This window comes from Ambystoma mexicanum, chromosome 3p, assembly GCF_040938575.1.
Source record: "Ambystoma mexicanum isolate Mex_15411 chromosome 3p, UKY_AmexF1_1, whole genome shotgun sequence".
NCBI lineage: Eukaryota > Metazoa > Chordata > Amphibia > Caudata > Ambystomatidae > Ambystoma > Ambystoma mexicanum.
The window spans coordinates 1,003,167,765-1,003,186,361 of record NC_090925.1 but is presented as its reverse complement, the minus strand read 5'-3'; the positions used below and the strand labels follow the sequence as shown (position 1 = coordinate 1,003,186,361).

Below are 18,597 nucleotides of genomic sequence, written 5' to 3'. Positions count from 1 at the left end.
ATCCCATCTCAAATCAAGAACCACATGTGCGTGATCCGTCAACACAATATTACCAATACTACTCGCCTTATAACTCTGTAACATACCTCCTGACATCAAAACCATGTCAATCCTTGAATAAGTCGCATGCGCTCCTGAATAGAAACTGTATTCCCTTACCAACGGATTGTTCATCCTCCAGCTGTCCTTCAGATCATGCTCCACCATCAAATCCAATAGTGCCTTAGTTAGTACATCAGTTCTCCTGCAGAATCTGTTATTGCTCCTGTCCAAGGTATAGTCAATAACCGTATTGAAATCTCCGCCCAAGATTACGTTACTAGTCCCTAGATCCTGAACTGTTTGTGCAACCTCCCTGAAGAAAGAACCATCATCCACAGTTGGCGCATAAATATTGCAGAATGAAACCACCTTGCCCTGAATGTTCGTCAGAATGGCAATCATCCTACCACCCTTGTCACATATTACTCTTAGTACCTTAATCGGGGCATTTTTCCTTATCAAAATCACCACACCCCTGGACCTTGAATCAAAAGAAGAACCGTATACTCTCCCTACCCAGCCCTTCCTCAAACCATCCAAATCTTCCTTAAGAAGGTGAGTCTCCTGAAGTAAATAAATGTCCCCATTCAAATCATTCAAATAGGACATCACTTTCCGTTTCTTCTGCACATTATTCAGTCCGTTCACATTCCATGAAATAACTCTTAATTGATCCCCCATCCTCCAGACCAGAAAATCCACCCCACACTATCCAATCTAGACAACAGGTCCTGATTTATGATATTGACCCTGAACCCCAACCCAACCCCCCAAAGACAGATGCAAAACACCAAGAACAGCAAACCAGAAAAAACTCCTATACTCATTCCAAGTAGTCCAACATCCTGGACACCTCTCCAAATAACTTGAACTCCCATTAAGCCACCCCATTCCATAATAGCCCGACAGCTCCATTTAAACATCCCCCCCAGCAGCCCCCCACAGGCACCACAAACCTCGCATCTCCTGCCATTTGTTCAGTGAAGGCCATGACATGATGTCCCCCTGCAAAGCACAGAGGACCATCTAGGGAAGAAGTATGTTTTCATTGTTCTTCCACCTTCACCATTTTAACAGAATTGACATTTCAGAATTCATTGGTGAGCTAAAACTGAATTTAGGGGGATCGATTACATGTACCCAAATATATGATCGTATAGATCATAAGGAAAAGTAAGCCAAAAAATGTAAGTGCACAAATTAGACTTACAGCAATAGTGGAAATGTGGCTACCTAGTTGCTTCCTAGAAATGCCTTTTTGGTAGCATGCGGGACGTAACAGATCACCAAAAAATATTGCTTTTTTAACAATGACCTAGAGCAGGTGTGCACAACTGATTTTGACAGAGGGCCGAAAGTACCTTACATGAGGACTATAGTGGGCCGAAAAGTAACTGGGGGCGGAGCGGTAGGCGGGGCGGTAGGCGGGGCGTGGCAGGAGGCTTTTTAAACCCCCAATTTGTATTAAACACATGGAAAAAGAATATGTTTTTGAGGGCTAACGATTTTTATTTGCATTTCAAACTTACATTTTGTACTACACATTTTCCATTGTTATAATTTATTTCTATTTAATTATTGTATCTCGTCTGTTTAATTAACTTATATATATTTTATTGACCCTAGATTGGACATTCCGTTATCTTGGACTGCTATAGTTTGCTGTTTGGATTGCCCAAGAGGAGTATGGCCTTCGTTGAGTCAGGTTTCCTCAAAAAGCAAAGGATGTACATCTCCTAACTGTGCCTGTTTTAGCTTTATTATTGGGTTCACTCTTGGAGTGCAACACTATGCCCCATGGCTCCCACCCCCAACCAAACACTATGCCCCATGGCTCCCTCACCCCCAACTAAACACTATGCCCCATGGCTCCCTCAACCCCAACCAAACACTAGGTCCCATGTCACCCTCAACCAAACACTATGCCCCATGGCCCCCTCAACCCCAACCAAACACTATGCCCCATGGCTCCCTCAACCCCAACCAAACACTATGCCCCATGGCTCCCTCAACCCCCAACCTAACACTATGCCCCATGGCTCCCTCAACCCCCAACCAAACACTATGCCCCATGGCCCCCACCCCTCAACCAAACATTATGCCCCATGGCACCCCCACCCCTCAACCAAACACTATGCCTCATGGCCTCCACCTCTCAACTGAGCACACTCTCAAACAAGCACCCATACAGAACAGAACCCCCCACCAACCCAACTCCAAACCCCCCAAACCCCAAATCAGCACCCATACAGACCCAAACCCCCCACCCCCAAATCAGCACACTCTCAAGCATGCACCCATACAGACCCAAACCCCCCACCCCCAACTCAGCACACTCTCAAACAAGCACCCACTCAGACCCGAACCCCCATCCCCCAATTCAGCACACACACAAACATACACCCATACAGACCCGAACCCCCCCACCCCCCCAAATCAGCACTCTCAAACAAGCACCCATACAGAACCGAACCCCCCACCCCCAACTCAGCACACACACAAACATGCACCCATACAGACCCGAACCCCACACCCCCCAAATCAGCACACTCTCAAACAAGCACCCACACAGACCCAAACCCCCCAACTCAGCACTCTCAAACATGCACCCATATAGACCAGCACCCCCACCCCCCAAATCAGCATACAAACTAGCAAGCATGCACACATACAGACCCTGCATCTCAACATACACCGCACTTACACTCCAAAACAAACATTCATGCACACCCAACAACCCCCCACCCCCGCATCTCAACATACACACAAAAAACATTCAAATCCAAACATTCATACACATCTAACACCCCCCACACACCCCCATCCCCGCATCTCAACATACACACAAAAAACATTCAAATCCAAACATTCATACACATCCGACACCCCCCCACCCCCGCATCTCAACACACACACAAAAAACATTCAAATCCAAACATTCATACACATCCGACACCCCCCACCCCTGCATCTCAACATACACACAAAAAACATTCAAATCAAAACATTCATACACATCCGACACCCCCCTCCACCCCCGACACCCCCCCACCCCGCATCTCAACATACACACAAAAAACATTCAAATCCAAACATTCATACACATCCGACACCCCACCACCCCGCATCTCAACATACACACAAAAAACATTAAAATCCAAACAGTCATACACATCCGACACCCCACCCCCACTCCGCATCTCAACATACACCCACAAACATACAGCAAAACAGACCGACACACAAACACAAACAGACCACTTACCGGAGACGTGCTGGAAGGCAGGTAAGCTGGAAGTCGCTGGAATTGTACTACGGCTGGCATGGTCCAAGGCTGAAATGCCTTCCGGCATCAAGCCTTATGGACCACGCCAGCCGTAGTGCTGGCCCTCCATTGGTGCAGCACACACGCACTACGTGGCTCGTAGGAGCGACGTGGTGCGTGTGTGCTGAGCCAATGACGGCCAGTGTTTTCTCCGGCCCGGAAGACAACAAAGACTTTCCTAATGGAGGGCGGCCGATGCTGCTTGCGGGCCGCCCTCCATTAGGAAAGTGTTTGTGCCTCGCGGGCCGGACAAATGAGCATGGCGGGCCGCAACTGGCCCGCGGGCCGTATGTTGTGCACCCATGACCTAGAGTGAGTAAACTCCCCCATAAGTGAGGGCTATGTGTTGGCATTCCTCTTGAAGGGAGTGCCTTCCAGGCCAGGCAGCCATGGTAATTCCTAGGGTTAAAATTAACATTGAAAATCAACAATGAATTCAGACTTGGAGAGAAAGTCTACCACAAGTCCACCAATCTTTATGCAATTTTAAATAAGAGGCCAGATGTGATTGGCGATATTGAAATCCAAGTACATAAAAATGATTGAAGGCAGTTGTTCTGATCAAATTCCTTAAGGAGACAATGATTTGATGTAAAAGGTGGCAAAAAAGGGAGGAGTATTGAAGAGTTCTGACTAATTCTACTGACAGGTTGCCTTTATCATGGTAAAGAGTCTGGGTTTCATTTTAATATTTGAAACAGAGTTTTTAACATGTGCTCTGTTTAAGGTGTGCACCCAAGCATGTGCTTGAACACGCACACACAGCCCTCGGTTGTTATTTTTAAGGATGAGCTCTGGATGCATCATTTACTGTTTCAGTGGGCAAGAGTGCTTATGGGTAGCAGTGGGAAATGATCCAAAGGGATGTCAGCTATTTACTGTACTCTTAGAGCTGGGTTCTGCAACCTTTGGCTGTCCAGAATTGTGGGACTAGAGATGCCTATAAGCTTTACCCAGCATAGTCGATGTTGGGAATCATGGGAAGAGTAGTCCAGAAAATTGCACAAAAAAAATCTGCAGATTGTAGACTGCTGTCTTAGAATGAGGCTTCTTATGCAGATGCTTTTTTGTCTCGAACATGATCAAATCTAATATTGCAGTTAGGGTCTGGCATTATTCGGGCTCCGGGAACTCCTGCGGAGAGGTGAAACGCCAGCAAATCCGTTACCGTGCAAGATAGGCAAATAGAAATACCTGATGTGGTATTGCAAAGAGAGAGAGCTAACGCGATTGTAGGCGCTTGTGAATTGGTCCCATTCCATTGATCAGATAATTGGATGCTGACTTCTTTCTCAGCAGGGGGGCACTCATACTTTTGTTGAATATAGAATCATGTTAAATTGATTGTTGCCGGGAAGGATCAGCCGACAGATAAGTGTGCATCCACAATAGGTCTAAGACAGAAGAGTCTAGGAGCGCAGTAGACCTTTCTCTCATTTGGATTAAACAGAGGGTCCCTATGAGAACCTGGCAAAGATTTGAAGTCTTGTCGCACTCAGACATTTCTGATCTGTTTTTTCATTTCTTTTTTTAAATTGTGTTGGATTTTGGGATTCTATCCATGGATGAGAGAAGCCCCTGGGTCCATGGCATAGCCCTGTGATGGTGGCTGTTTTCGCTTTCTGCAGCACTGCGGTGGAACAATAAACTGTTTGCATTTTGAAATGGGAGAAAGTGTGTAACTGTGGCATTCAAATCAATTTTTTCTTATGTGGCACATTATGTATAGTTGCCTTTTCCAAAATGATAAGGTTACTAGAGTCCTAAACTGCCGGTATGGAAGCAGAGAACTTCCCACAGTCCATGCCAGCTCACGTTGGAGTTGTTTCCTTCTTCAAAAACCTAAATCGAAGGGTCAAACATTCAAAAAATCCCCAACACATCCGAATATAGGCCCTGAATTTCATGTTAGGCTCAGACTGGAAGTGCACTTTTGGGTCCCTACTCAGTTGAATGCCTGTGGCATCAATGGAACACCTGCGGCACAGGAAATTAAGTTCTACACCTTTAGCCCCAGATAGAAGCTCACGAGCTACAACCAAAAGACTTGCTAGCCCGAGTCTCGACAGTCCCAAGATTAGCGTAGCCCAGATCTTTTCCAGACCTAGCAATACCCCTGCTGAACGCACATAGCATGATGGGTTTGGAAGATGCCTGTTGGAAACAGTGAAGGTTATAACTAATTAGGAGATTGTGGTGAGCCCGAAAGAGGACGAGGCGGTAAGCATGGTAAGAACCAACTTTTATTATTTGGCAGCCCCTAAGCTACTCCTCGCATCCTCTGCTCTCATCACTCGCTCCCAGCCGTCCCTGAACCATCGCGTGCTCGCCTCGACCTAACATTCCACACAACCCCTTCTCCCCCCATAACATTTAAAAAATGAAAGTTACCTGGCCAACCTCGTGGTGGTAGGTTGGAACCGAACAGTACAAACACTACACAAGAAGAGAAAATAAACAAGTACGATAACTGAACCTAACTGCAACTATATACATTGTAATGGAAAACATAGCTAGCTTAAGCAAGCACTCAATTGTAGACACTCACACGGGTCATGGTAGGCCGCACATCAGCGACAAACCACATGGTCATCCCATCTTGAAGGGACATTCCGTTTTCTGGCACTCCTGCAAACTCTCACATGACCTAAACGCACCTCCTCTTATGATGCACCCGACTGCATCTCCAACACCTTCCGACATTACCCCCCCCACTCAACACCACATCCTTCTGCAACCACACACCACCCACTCGATAATTACCACATTCCCCCTACCAGCTGAAATTCTTTTGGGTGCCGAAAACCTTTCACTCAAATGTGCAGAAGTAAAGAAATGGACTCAGGGCTTCAGAGACAGTGGACCCAGCAAAGTGTTACTAATTGCAACTCCAAGATGGTAGTTTATGGAATTTGGTGTCCATACGGAAAACGGTGCACATATAAAATGGAAAGGAAAATAAAAATAAGGATCACAGAACATAAAAGCTGTAGAAAAAAACAGGGTGGAGACAGCACCTCCAGTATCCCACTTTATTGAATGCATGCATACAGCAGCAGAATACAAAATGGACAGTACTATGCCAAGTGAGCACTGGAAATGATAACAATGTGGCTAAAAGAAAACTTTTGAAAAAAAAACAGGAATTCGTATACCTCACTAAAAATGTGGGGCAGGGCCTAAACAAACAAATAGAGTGGTTGAAGAATACAACCAAGCTGGAGGTTATAAACTACCTTAGTCCCTACAAGTATTGTTATGCTGGCAACTTATGGCCAAGGTAATCTACTTCTTCCACTGCCAACTTGCACTTTTCTCTTTCCACCATTAATCCATTACACTTGAGGCAATTCAAAAAACCTTCCAAACAACAATCGTGTTGATTCATGTCCTCAACATAAATTAAGATGTAATCTTGGAACACCATCACATTTGTGAGACCCTCCAACGATTGATCCATGACTCATTGGAAAACCGCTGCTGCTGATGCCAACCCGAATGGCATGCGACAGAAATTAAATGTACCCAACCAGGTAATGAATGATGTCACATGCTGGCAATGCTCCAACATTACTCTCTGGTGGTATGCCGAACAGGGGAAGTTCCTCAGATATCTTTGGCATAGGATGGCAGTCGCCCCATATAGACTTGTTGAGATCCCTCAGGTCTACACACAAGCAAATACTGCATTTGGTTTGGCCACAATAACGATGGGTGTCAAACACTGTGACCCCTCAATTTGTTTACTGATTCCTAGCTTTAACAATCGGTCCATTTCTTTTCTTAAGGCATCTTGCATCTTCCATGGGGCCGGATGTACCTTATGTACTACCTGTGGCACATTATCCTTAAGTATGATACAGTGTTTGAAGTTCTTAAGTCTACCCAGTACATCTGAAAACACTTATGGGTATCTATATGTCCTTTTATCCTTTACAGATGCCACAGACACTGGAGTGGACTGGGACGCCTCAATGCGAATACTGAGTTTATCCTGTTCTTTACAACCTAAAAGAGATGACCCCTTCAAGGACACATAAACCCAAGCTTCACACTTATGCTCCATTTACTCTATTCTGACATGGAATCTTCCTGTTAGGCCAATTTTAATGTCCCCATCGCTACAGTAGTAGTAATTGTCATTTATATAGAGACTTTACCCATTTGTATGGCCTCAAAGCACTTTGTGGTAGGAACACCTTCTGGATCGAAGTCCAGGTATGGGAAAACATTCTCATAAAAGGCTTAGAATGCATGTGTGCATTTGGCCAAGATTAGGATTTAGGTGGGCTGGCTAGGCTCCAGTAAGCAACTCAAGAGGTCAGGCATGTGTATGGGCACTGACCGAGGTCCCGACAGGGGGCTAGTGCAAGAGAATTGGCATGTGACCAGCTAGACTGAAATTTGACATAGGTTGCTGCTGTATTATAATGGCAGAGATGCTAAGGCAAGTCTGCTGTAAGGCGCAAAGCCATTATGTGTCCAGCTGTACTGAATTTGCCGTAGACATAGCCGCAATCTAGAGTATGTGGATAGATAGACGTGTCTGCGGCACTTTTCCACCAAAGTGTTGTATTTAAACATACCTTAAGCTCGGATGGAGCTTTTCCTTAGACTTGCTCTGCAATACAATTGTCTGTGTAAAGAGACAAGCTAGCCTCACTTGCTCTTCTATGCGCTCTTTACAGGCTACCCTCAAAGTCCTCTAAGCACAAATGGACCGGCTATCTTATACTGTTTAATCGACGTGGCAGACAGGCTGCCTTAAATTCTAGGGTCATAGGATTTTCTAGCACCATAGACAGGCTAGCCTTATAGTCTTACTCTATAACTTCTGCATTCCATAATAGGTTACCGTTCATGCATCTTCTTAGGGCAGTATCAAGGATGCCTGCATGTATCATAATGAGTTAGATTTCTAAGTACAAAGGATAGGTTACATTCACACAATTTTGAGCGCAATAGACAGGTTAACATTATAAGGTGCCACCCAAAGGGTCCACTACTGATCTGTCCGGATGCAGCACATTGACCACTCTTCAGTCCGTCTAAGCTTCACCGATCTTCCAAGAGAAGCACCTCTGCTAACCATCCCCATCTCTTCCAGAGCAGTACCTGTGCTAATCTTTACAGTTCTTAATGTGCAATTGTCTTTAAAGTAGCTGGTGCATGGGTCATCTGTAAAGGCTGAGCTATCTCTAGATTACAACAGGACATGCTGGCCTAGTTCATCTTGTATTCGTATAGGTGTGTGTTCGAGTACACTGAGTGGTCAGCGGATGGGTGTGTTCGGCAGGGTGCTCCGACAATGCGCGGCATCCACCTGTGGGTTTATGTACAAGAGGCTTGTCTGTGTTTGTGGTGTGTGTAGAGTGGGCCACCACAACAACTGCCAGCATCTGCCTATAGGTGTGTGAACACGTGACTTGTTTGTGTTTGGGTGTAGGTGGGGTTGATGTATGATATGTTATGATATGATAGGTTATTTATAACGCACTTAATACCCAGAGGTTTCTAAGCACGGGCTCGGGGATCGAACCTGTGTTGCTCAGTGTCGTCTCGCTTCCAAGGCGAGCACCTTGCTGCTGAGCTATCCTCCCAATGAGGCAGTGGCGATAGACATAAAGGTGGGAAGGGGGTTTCAGGTTACCATAGGGAATAGCCAGGTTTTGAGGGCCTTTCTGAAGGAGAGGTAGTTATCAAGGTGGCGGATGTTGAGTGGAAGCGAGTTCAAGATGGTGGGGGCTTGGACGGAGAGCAAGGATCCTCCCAATCTAGTGGAGTTGTAATGGGGGATTGCATGTGAATTTATCCTGAAGGAATTCAGGTCCAGTTTTGTGGAGGGCATGGCGAGTGATGCAAATGGCTTTAAAGGTAGTCTGCCACTGATAGGGAGCAAGTGTAGCACTCTGAGTGAAGGGCTAATAAGTTCTCTTGGTGAGAGCCCAAGCAGGGGCCGGGCAGCAGAGTTTTGGATTCTTTGGAGCTTCTGAGCTAGTATGCTGGAGGACCTAAGTAAAGGGAGTTTGCATGTGGAAGAGGATGATGGCAAGGATTGCAGAGATTTGGTGTGGGTAGGTGAGGTACAGGAAGATTTGCCTGAGTATGCATAGGTGGAAGAAGCATGTTCTGGACACAGAGTTGATGTCGAGGGAGACTGACAGATTTGAGTCCAGCGTGCATCAGAGATTTTTAACATAAGTAGATGCTGCAGGGCGAGTCTTAGGGAGTGTGTTCAGGGGATAGGCAGGGGAAGGACGGTGGATTTGCTGCATAATAGGATTTCCATTTTGCCAGTGTAGGGGAGGCGGTGGTAGATTGTCATCCAGTGGCCGATCTCAGAAAGGCAGGAGGACAGGTCCGGGTGGGGGGAGGCTAGCAACTTTGGGATCTTGAGGATGATCTGGGTGTCATCAGCGTAGTTGTAGCAGATGAGGTTATGAGAATGGATGAGTGCGTAAGTGGGCTAAGGTAGATATTGAAGAGGAGGGGAGACCGGGAGGCTCTCTGAAGGACCCCTTTCTACACAGAGCAAGAGCGATTTGAGAAAGGGAGGGATGAGCATATTTTGTGAGCGTTTTGGGACAAAGGAGGAGATCCATGTTAGAGCAGAGTCTTTGATTCCTAAGGAGTGTATTCTGTCTGTGAGAATGGTGTGGTCAGTGGCGGCTGAGGCGGCAGATTGGTCGAGAAGGGTGAGCGCAGCGTATCCTTCCAAGTTTGCTGTTATTTTTAATTCATCCCAAACTGACAGTAGAGAAGACTCCGTTCCTGTGAGGGTCCAGAACCTGTTTGGGCTGGGTCAGGAAGGTTGTTGGTTTCTGTGCAGGGGCAGAGCTGTTTGTATGCAGTGCGGTCCAAGAGTTTGGCAATGAAGCGAGTGTTGGAAATAGGGCAGTAGTTGGGGGAAAGAAGGAGCTTGAGCTAGCCTTTTGAGGAGAGATATGATGTAAGAGGTTTTGAAGGCCTTCAGGAAGAAATCTGAGGAGAGGGACTGGTAGATGATAGGGCATGCAATGCTGCCTGCACATGTTTTTAGGATGTTCTTGAGAAAAGCGGGTGGACAGGGGTGTCAGGGGAACCTAACGCTTGGCTTTGCGCTGAAAGCTTGAGATACTCCATGTGTGCTATGGGGGAGAAAGAGGAGAAGACTGGCATGGAGGGTAGAGTGGGGCTGGGATTGCGAGGGGAATGGTAAGGGAGTGTCAATTCTCATTTTGAAAGGATGGCACAGTGTCTATCAATAGCGATATTGTGAAAGTGTTCCAACAGTTCGTCGCAGAGAGATTGGGAGTTAGGGGCGAGGGGCTGAGCAGCCTGGAATCTTGAATTCTGCAATGATACTGTGCAGTTCGTGGCTGGGGTTATGGAAGTTGAAGACTTGGTTCCCGTAGAAGGATTTTTTGGCTTTACTAATTTTATCTTATTGGTATGCCCTTGTCAGTCTTGTAGGAGATGTTTTGTTTTGAATTGTGGGGTTGGTTCTCCAGGTCCGCTCCAGTCGGTGCTTGAGGGTTTTGAAAGATTTGAGGTGGGTTGTGTACCACTTGGGGTTGGGGCCCTGTCTCTGAGAGGTACGACTCATTGGAGTGAGGGGGATCGGGCGCTGGAGAGCCAATGATCGAAAGGTTCAATGGCTGGAGTACCTTCCTGGAGTGAGAGTGCTGGGAGTGAGTTTAGGAGGGAATTGGCTAGATCAGGATTAATGGTGACTTTATTCCAGAGAGGGATGTGGGCGGGAGAAGTTGGAGAGGGCAGGGTGATGATCCTGGAGAGGGAGGGTGGGGAGATCAGGAGGGAGAAGATGATTGCAGAGTGATCTGTATAGATTAAAGGCAGGGGGCAAGGTGGATATCAAGTTTGCGGTACTGAATACAGAATCGATGGTGTAGCCTGCACAGTGGGTGGGGAGAGATATGAGTTGTGTGAAGTTCAGGGCTTCAAGGTTATCAGTGAGAAAATGGGTCATGAAGTTTGAGGGATTATTGAACCAGATTTTGAAATCTCCTAATATGGTGTGAGAAGGATGGTGAATAGGGCGGTTTATAGTGACTTTTTCTAATGGCTTATTTTCTAATGCCATTTTCTCGAAAACATTTTGCCGAAAAAAACTTTTTCGAATGTTTTTTTTATTTTTTATTTTTCAAATGGTCTTTCCCCCCAAACCCCTGTTTTTTGTAACACTTTTTTTACTAACGAAACCCAAAAAAATATAAATACACTTAAAAAAATACATTAAAAAAAAATGTTTCGGCAAAATGTTTTCAACGGAATTGCATTTCGAAAATAAGTATTCGAAAATATGACTGGATCCCGAATAGGGCATCTCTGAGGGAGTCTGCAAAATTCCTGTTGTCATCAGGGGGTCTGTAAAGGAGTAGAAAGCTGTGGGTGGTAGAGGGGGAGAGTTGAAACTTTACTAGCAGTGATTCACAATCAGAGCTGCAGGTTAGGTTATCCTTAAGTAGGACTGGGATCTGGTGTTTGTGGAGGATGGCCAACGAGGTTAACATCCGGCTGTTCTAAGTCCTCCGAATTCTTACCCAGACTCTTATACGTCTCAATTGAGATTATTGTCCACCACGAGCCACTGTCAGCTTTCATACTGATCGGGGCACCATCTAGGAGAAAAGTATCAATAGGTCCCCTTTGCGGTGATTCAAGTGCAGCTATTTCAAACACGAGATTGCAGGTCACACTGCCAATTTCAATGTTTTCTACTGACTTGACAACATTGTCGAATACTTTGTCTAGACCCAGTTCTCTCGCTCTGGCATAATGTCTTTTACTCTTGCATCACAGACATACAGCATCCTCGCTGGGCAGAACTAATGACTAGAGAGGTGCCTATGGCTACTGCACCGAAAACATCTTTGGTCTTTCAGCCCTTCTATTCACTTTTTGTCCTGGGCTTACATGATGGAATTTACTTAGTGAATCTCTTGTTTATCCAATTTAATTTCTTTTACATATTTTGCTGTTTTCTCAATACTTGCGAGCAATGCTAACAGAAACTTTAGCCAATAATCTTCCCTCAAGCTTTGGATTGTTCATGCAATGCACTATTTGATCTCTAATTGGCAAATCTGAAATCTATCCAAAAGAGCACATGTACAGTGCAGCCATAACATTCTCAATGGGTTCATCAGCCCCTTGGATGCTTTAAAAGAATGTGTGGCATTCAAAGACAGTGTTACACTTTAGTACATAATGTTTCTGCAACTTGACAATAGTCTTCATATATTTATCCACCTCCCCTGCTACCTCTGATGCGATGCTTGGAAGACTATCATAAATGGATGCCCCTCAGTCCCTAGGTTACGGAACAGAAGAGCCTCTCCTTGACGCTGAAAACTTCTTGCCGCCAATAGCTAGACGCTAAGTGTCGAAGAGTTTCTTCCATTTCTTCCACACAATGGGAGGTGTGCCAGCTTTAGCCAAAAATACAGTCGGCGGTGCCATACTTACAGCAGCCATGAGGAAAGAAAAAATGATATGCAGAATTCCAATCCACAATTACTTGAGGCAATGCTTGCTCTGCAGTGACGTGAATCATAGGTTAGCACAACACAGAAGATAATTCAACAGTAAAGTCTTTCTAATGGACCTCCAAGGTGAGATCTCAGGACCCAAACGTCCTCCTAAATTTCACTCCGGTCCGGCTCACTGCTTCACACATTGCTAACTCAGCACTCTGGTCTGCCTGCTGCCCGGACCAACAGCCACATGCCAGACTTGGAACTGACACCCAGCTGACACTGATACCCCTCGTGTAGGGGCTGCCACGCCGCTACCATCCACGGCACGAATCCCCCCTCAAAAGCTTGTTGCCAATATGGTGAGCCGAAAGAGGACAACGAGGTGGTAAGCACAGTAAGAATCAATTGTTATTATATGGCAGCTCCTGGGCCACTCCCCACACCCTCCGCTCTCATCACTCGCTCCCAACCATCCCTGAACCCTTGCGCGCCCGCCTCGACCTAACATTCCACACAGCGATCCTATACGGCTTGACTAGGTCAATGTGTATAAGAGGGGATGGAACAAAACAATGGGGTGGGGTAAAGGCTTCTCGGTTCTCCGGGTGGCATCTAGTCCTGCCAGGGCTTTATTATATATTAGCACATGGAGATGGTTATTGACCTCTTCTCAGCCAATCAGAATCTCCAGAGAGCAGTTGATAACTACTGGTATTGACTGTATTCTAAAAATGTGGACTTCAAAAGCAGAAAGGGCAATCACAAAGGAGTTTCCAAGTGATATATCTTTCAAGAAGACACTTCCTTTCTGGGAGGACCTTTTTTCGCAGCAACACCCTTGTTAACACACCAGAGAGAAACCTAAAACATGGAAGTAGGCCTTCACTTTCGTATTGATAAACTGTTTACTTTTTCATGACGCCTGATGCATTCTCGTGCTAAACCCAATCCAGTTTTACCAACTTTGCATTTAAAATACTTAATTTATGTAAACAACCTTGCTATTTAAACTCAAAATAAAACCACCTTTAATGTACTGAGCCAGTTTGGGTATTTAATTAACTCACAAAGTAACATTTTACTTCACCAAACATCCAATAGATCTATTGCTACTGCCAATGTGCTAATAGCCTTTTACAGCTCAGAAGGAGTCCTTTTCCTTGTTCCATGAGGCTATAACATTGTCAGCTTCAGCTGACAGTGACAGCATGATGGGGAACAGAACAAGTGCAGGGGTCTATTCTAAAGTGGACTCTACGGAGTTGCAAGGATATTTCTCCATGCTGTCTTCTTGGCAAACTCCCAGTGCAGGGATGTAGCACTAAGCAGACTTCTGTGCGCTGCCTGGCTTCTCTTGTGTCTGGTGCTGGCCCTCATGGGTGATGGAAAGTCTGCCGAGGTCCCCCTTTGTAGCAGACGCAGACCAGCAAGAATGCATTATTCCCGCTTGGCTTTGGAGATACCGTAATAGCAGGAATGTTGATGCCCCCGCCCCAGTCAGAGGACTACCCAAAACAGTTACCACCAGGAACGTCTGCCCCCATGCCTGGTTGCTTGGCAGACTGAAGTTATTATAATTCCCCTGCCAAGTTTAGCCCTCCTGGGCGTGGGCTCTTCCCAGAGCTCTGGATCTCTCCTGCTGCTTCCTGCTATGGTCAGAACCTCCTCTTTCTTCCTCCCTGTTCTAGTCTCTGTCAGCTTCTGGGATATAGACCCGAGCAGACTCTGTGCAGTGTCCTCTCCTTTTGCTCGCTCAGATGTGTGTCAGGGACTAGGCCATAGCTCCCAGTAAGCAGTGGCTTCACTCTGGCCTCTGGCTGTCTCCCTCTACCTATCTCCCAGAGTCTGGTTTTCTTACAGGTTCTGGCTTTCTCCAAGGGGGCTCTCTCTCGCTCTCTCTCTCTCCCTCTTTGGCTCTCTTACTATCTCTCTCTCTCTCTCTCTCTCTCTTTCTGTTGCACTTGTTCTGTCTCTCTCTGTCTCCCACTCCAAAAGACAAGATGAATTGTTCAACATACAGAGATAACAGTGCCTTGCACTGTGCAGTCTCCCCAGGCTCCTGGCCCCTTTGACTCTTCTCAGCACTCCAGGCCTCTCACGTGGCTTTGTGTTCACAACTCTCTTACGCATGCCTTCAATTCTGCTTCCCTTATTCCAGACTGAGTACACAGCGCGTTTTTTAAAAGATCTGGCCCTGCAGGTGCCTACCGGCTGGGGGTGGTCAGGTGTCTCTCTGCAGTGATCTGATTGGGAGTGAAGCTTTTCAGTTCAGAACGCGGGGGGATTTGCTTAGAACATGAGTGTGGTGATCTTGAGACCCTGCCCTGTGCTTTGTGCATTTGTTGGCTCAGCAACCTGTTTCCCTCTCTTCGGATTTGCTGACTCGTTGCAGGTAAAATGATGTCACCTTTGGGAATGTTTACATTTCTGGGGCCTACTTAATTCCCCTTTCCTTTGGAATTTGGAATTGGTGTTTCCAGGGTGGATTTTAGGCTAATTATATGTTTTGAATTTGCAAGCGCTGCTGAATGGACAGTCAGATTTTCCACTGTAACATCATTGCCAGGTGAGGGGAGGTGCTCATTGGGCATGAGGCGCATGCGTGCTGGGGTGTATTTTCCTTCACCTCCGACTATTGCTGGGTGCTTCTTGCCCCCTTGTTGCACAGAACTGGGGACTCCATTGAAAGTAAGGGAGCGTGCCTTCGTTGTGAGGAGGGGGCTCTCCCACAGCTTGTCAGGGTCTTGAGATGTGTGGAAGATCTCTGGGGTATTTCTATATATCCCCAGTAGGGGGTCTCATTTCTTAGTGGGCAGATGTGCATGGTCCCCATAGCAACCCCAGGACCTAACATAGGGTTGCTTCTGAAGGTGGCTTTGCAGCATGCAATGCCTACCTTTACACAAGGGAAATAAGAAAAGGGGGCTATTACATATGTACATATGGCATTCACATTTCACTGAGAAGCAAACAGAAGGAAACCATACAAAGACCATCAAGTTTGTTTCCCAAAGTGTCACTGCAAACTAAAGATGCTTTGGATTAGCTGGTCCATCTGGGGTGGTGATTTGTTCATTGCTAAGCAACTATAATATTACTACTTCTAGTACTGTTGACTGATCCTTTTAACTCCTCCTCTGGCCTCTCAGAGCGCTTCGAAGCCCCGAATTATTTCAGGAGGCACTGTATAGATGCAAGATAATATAACATAACCTGTTTGAGTATACACAAGCCTTTTCCTCCCACAAGCAAATTTCTTTTGGCCAGACGTAACAGAGTGTTTTCCATGCTTTTTCAGGTGCCCGTGGGGGAGTGGAACAACACGTTAATCCAGGACAGCGAGATCCCATGTCGGCGCATGCGCAGCGGCAGCTACATCAAAGCAATGGGGGACGATGACAGCGAAGAATCGGAAGGAAGTCCAAAGCCATCTCCGAAGACGGCAGCTCGACGGCAGAGTTACCTGAAGGCCACGCAGCAGTCCCTGGGCGAGCAGAGCATCACCCACAGGTAACCCGCTCCAGAAGCCCTGTCTGTGTGATGCCCACTTTCCTCCTCCATTGAAGGCAGAGGCGCAAAGAAAACTACATTTGGGGGGGTAACCCTTCAAATGTTGGGAGAGGCGCTAACTTCAGAGACGGTGGGGTAGAGGTAAACCAATTTGTGTGGGAGGCATCTAACTTATTTTCACATTCTAATGAGACTATTCTAGAGCAGATTCAATGTTACAAGCAGTTAACTCTCTCCTTTGACTCAGAAGGCCCCCACTTAAGGACTGCTGTGAGAATGAGCTGTCTCCTGTCCCCTCTCTACCCTTCCAATCACTCCTCTGGCATGCAAGTGCTAACCCCACTTCACAATTTTAGTTGCCTAAAAATGTATGCGTATGAATGCAGGTGCTAACAGTGAAATGCTTTATGTTAGTTTTTGCAGGGCCTTTGTTAACAGGGAAGCCCAGGCACCGTTTCACATGTGTCTTGTTCTGTCCGGTCACAGTTCTGTAGGTCAGCCAGGTCAACATAGCCCAAAATTCGGGGGTGGTTGAAGCCCGATCAGCTCAATGGCGTTGCGCCACTGATGGATGATATATGTGTGGTTACCACAAGGATTTGCCTTAATACTGCTTCTCCTGACTTAACCAAGTATGCATAGTTCTCTCCACAAACAACACACAAAGCCGTGCCAACCCGTTTCACAATTTAGTATTCACTCTCCAAATGACAGCCTTACTAGGATTCATTGAGCACAAACTTTGTGGGGGTTGTTGACTTGACAACATCAACATATTTGCGGGAAGGGGGCTTTAGGAAGAGGTACCTGGTCTGAAGTTAGGAACACCCAGCTGCTGGTTAGGAGCCTTCGCTCATAAGCCTTCTTTGAAGGGCAGGAAGCAATAGTGGCGCCCAAGGGGCCCGCCAAAACGTTTGCATAGCAGCCTGAAAGTGGTGAATCCCTTGCACGAGGCGATGAGAAGAGGGGACAGGAGTGTAGGACACTTTTCTTACAGGAATTGAGAATCAGGAAGGTCTTTCTCTGCGCTGTGTCAGGGATATCATCAGAGCTCTGTGATCCAGGGGCATCCTGAAGGCCCAGTCTCAATAGATAGTGACCTTACAGGAAAGACCTGAAATGTCACGGGGTGGGGTGTGACGCATTCACCCACCCACATTAAGGAAAGTCCAGCACGTCCAGTCCTCCATCGCACCCCTGTATTATGGAGTCTGGAGACCTAACATTTCAATTCACAACCAGGACTAAGGGTAGCAAGCCGAGTCAAACTGAATACGGGAAGCCCATTGTGGGATACCTTAGCACCCTTCGGACTTGGGTTACTGATGGTTCTAACTCTCAAGACCAGTAGCGGAGGCAGCTTTTGGTGCCATGGGGCAGATAACAGGGCACCAGCAGGAGGCTGGGTGATGCACTGGGCACCAGATGGAGTCTGGGGGGGGGTGGATATCCCGATGTCCTCTTCCTGGCTCTGCCACTGCTTGAGGCATCCTTGAACGAGCTGTCTTGTGCATCAGGCACACCACAATGGTCGGTACTTTCATATCTCGTAAGTGGAGGCATTCTTGTGACCATGTTTAAATGTAAGGGGTCTCAATAACTGAAATCTGGCCATTGTGCAGCCGCCCAACTCTCAGGGGGTGTTTTCTCCAGCTCTGTTGATGAAGAAGAGAAAGGAGGGGTTCAAGACCCATTTAGAGGGGAAGCAGTTCTGGAAATGGAAATGATTAACTGGGGTATCCCATCGGCGTTTGTCGGGGGAGAGGGTTAGGAGGGTGTGGTTAGGGGCATGGGTGAACTCAGGAGATGTTTGTCATCCCCCTCCCCCAAAAAATAAACATTTACATTTCTAGGAGATGAATTAACAAATTACAAAAGAAAGGAGGAGACTTTCCTATAATGTTGCAAGCAAATAAGAAACGGTGCACATCTTTACAAAGATGCACTTGAATATTTTCTGCAGAGTACAATCCTGACAGAAATATTCAGAACTATTCTAACTAGACGTCCAGTTGTCTAGTGGGTAAGTCAGTCAACATTAGTCCCGATGAACCGAGTTTGAACCCTAGTTCTGGGAACAAAAGCATATTGCATTAATGGGCAGAACTAGTTTTCCTGAGACCTGTGGAGACATTTCTTGCCAGATTTCGAATCCGGGAAAATCCGGCCCAATGACCAACGCTGAGCGGAAAGCAAACTAAAGGGCTTGAAGTGCGAAAATGCACAAGACTTGTGAGACTA

General features: G+C 46.5%; 1 protein-coding gene across 2 annotated transcripts in view; it reads left to right on the top strand.

The window, feature by feature from the left end:
- Positions 1-18,597, top strand: part of DLGAP4 (DLG associated protein 4) — a 1,951,934-nt gene that overhangs the window by 1,486,379 nt on the left and 446,958 nt on the right. For both annotated transcript variants that reach the window (XM_069652304.1, XM_069652305.1), the window contains one exon: positions 16,145-16,356. In XM_069652304.1, coding sequence (XP_069508405.1) covers positions 16,145-16,356 — 212 coding nt within the window. The remainder of the gene's footprint in view (positions 1-16,144; positions 16,357-18,597) is intronic.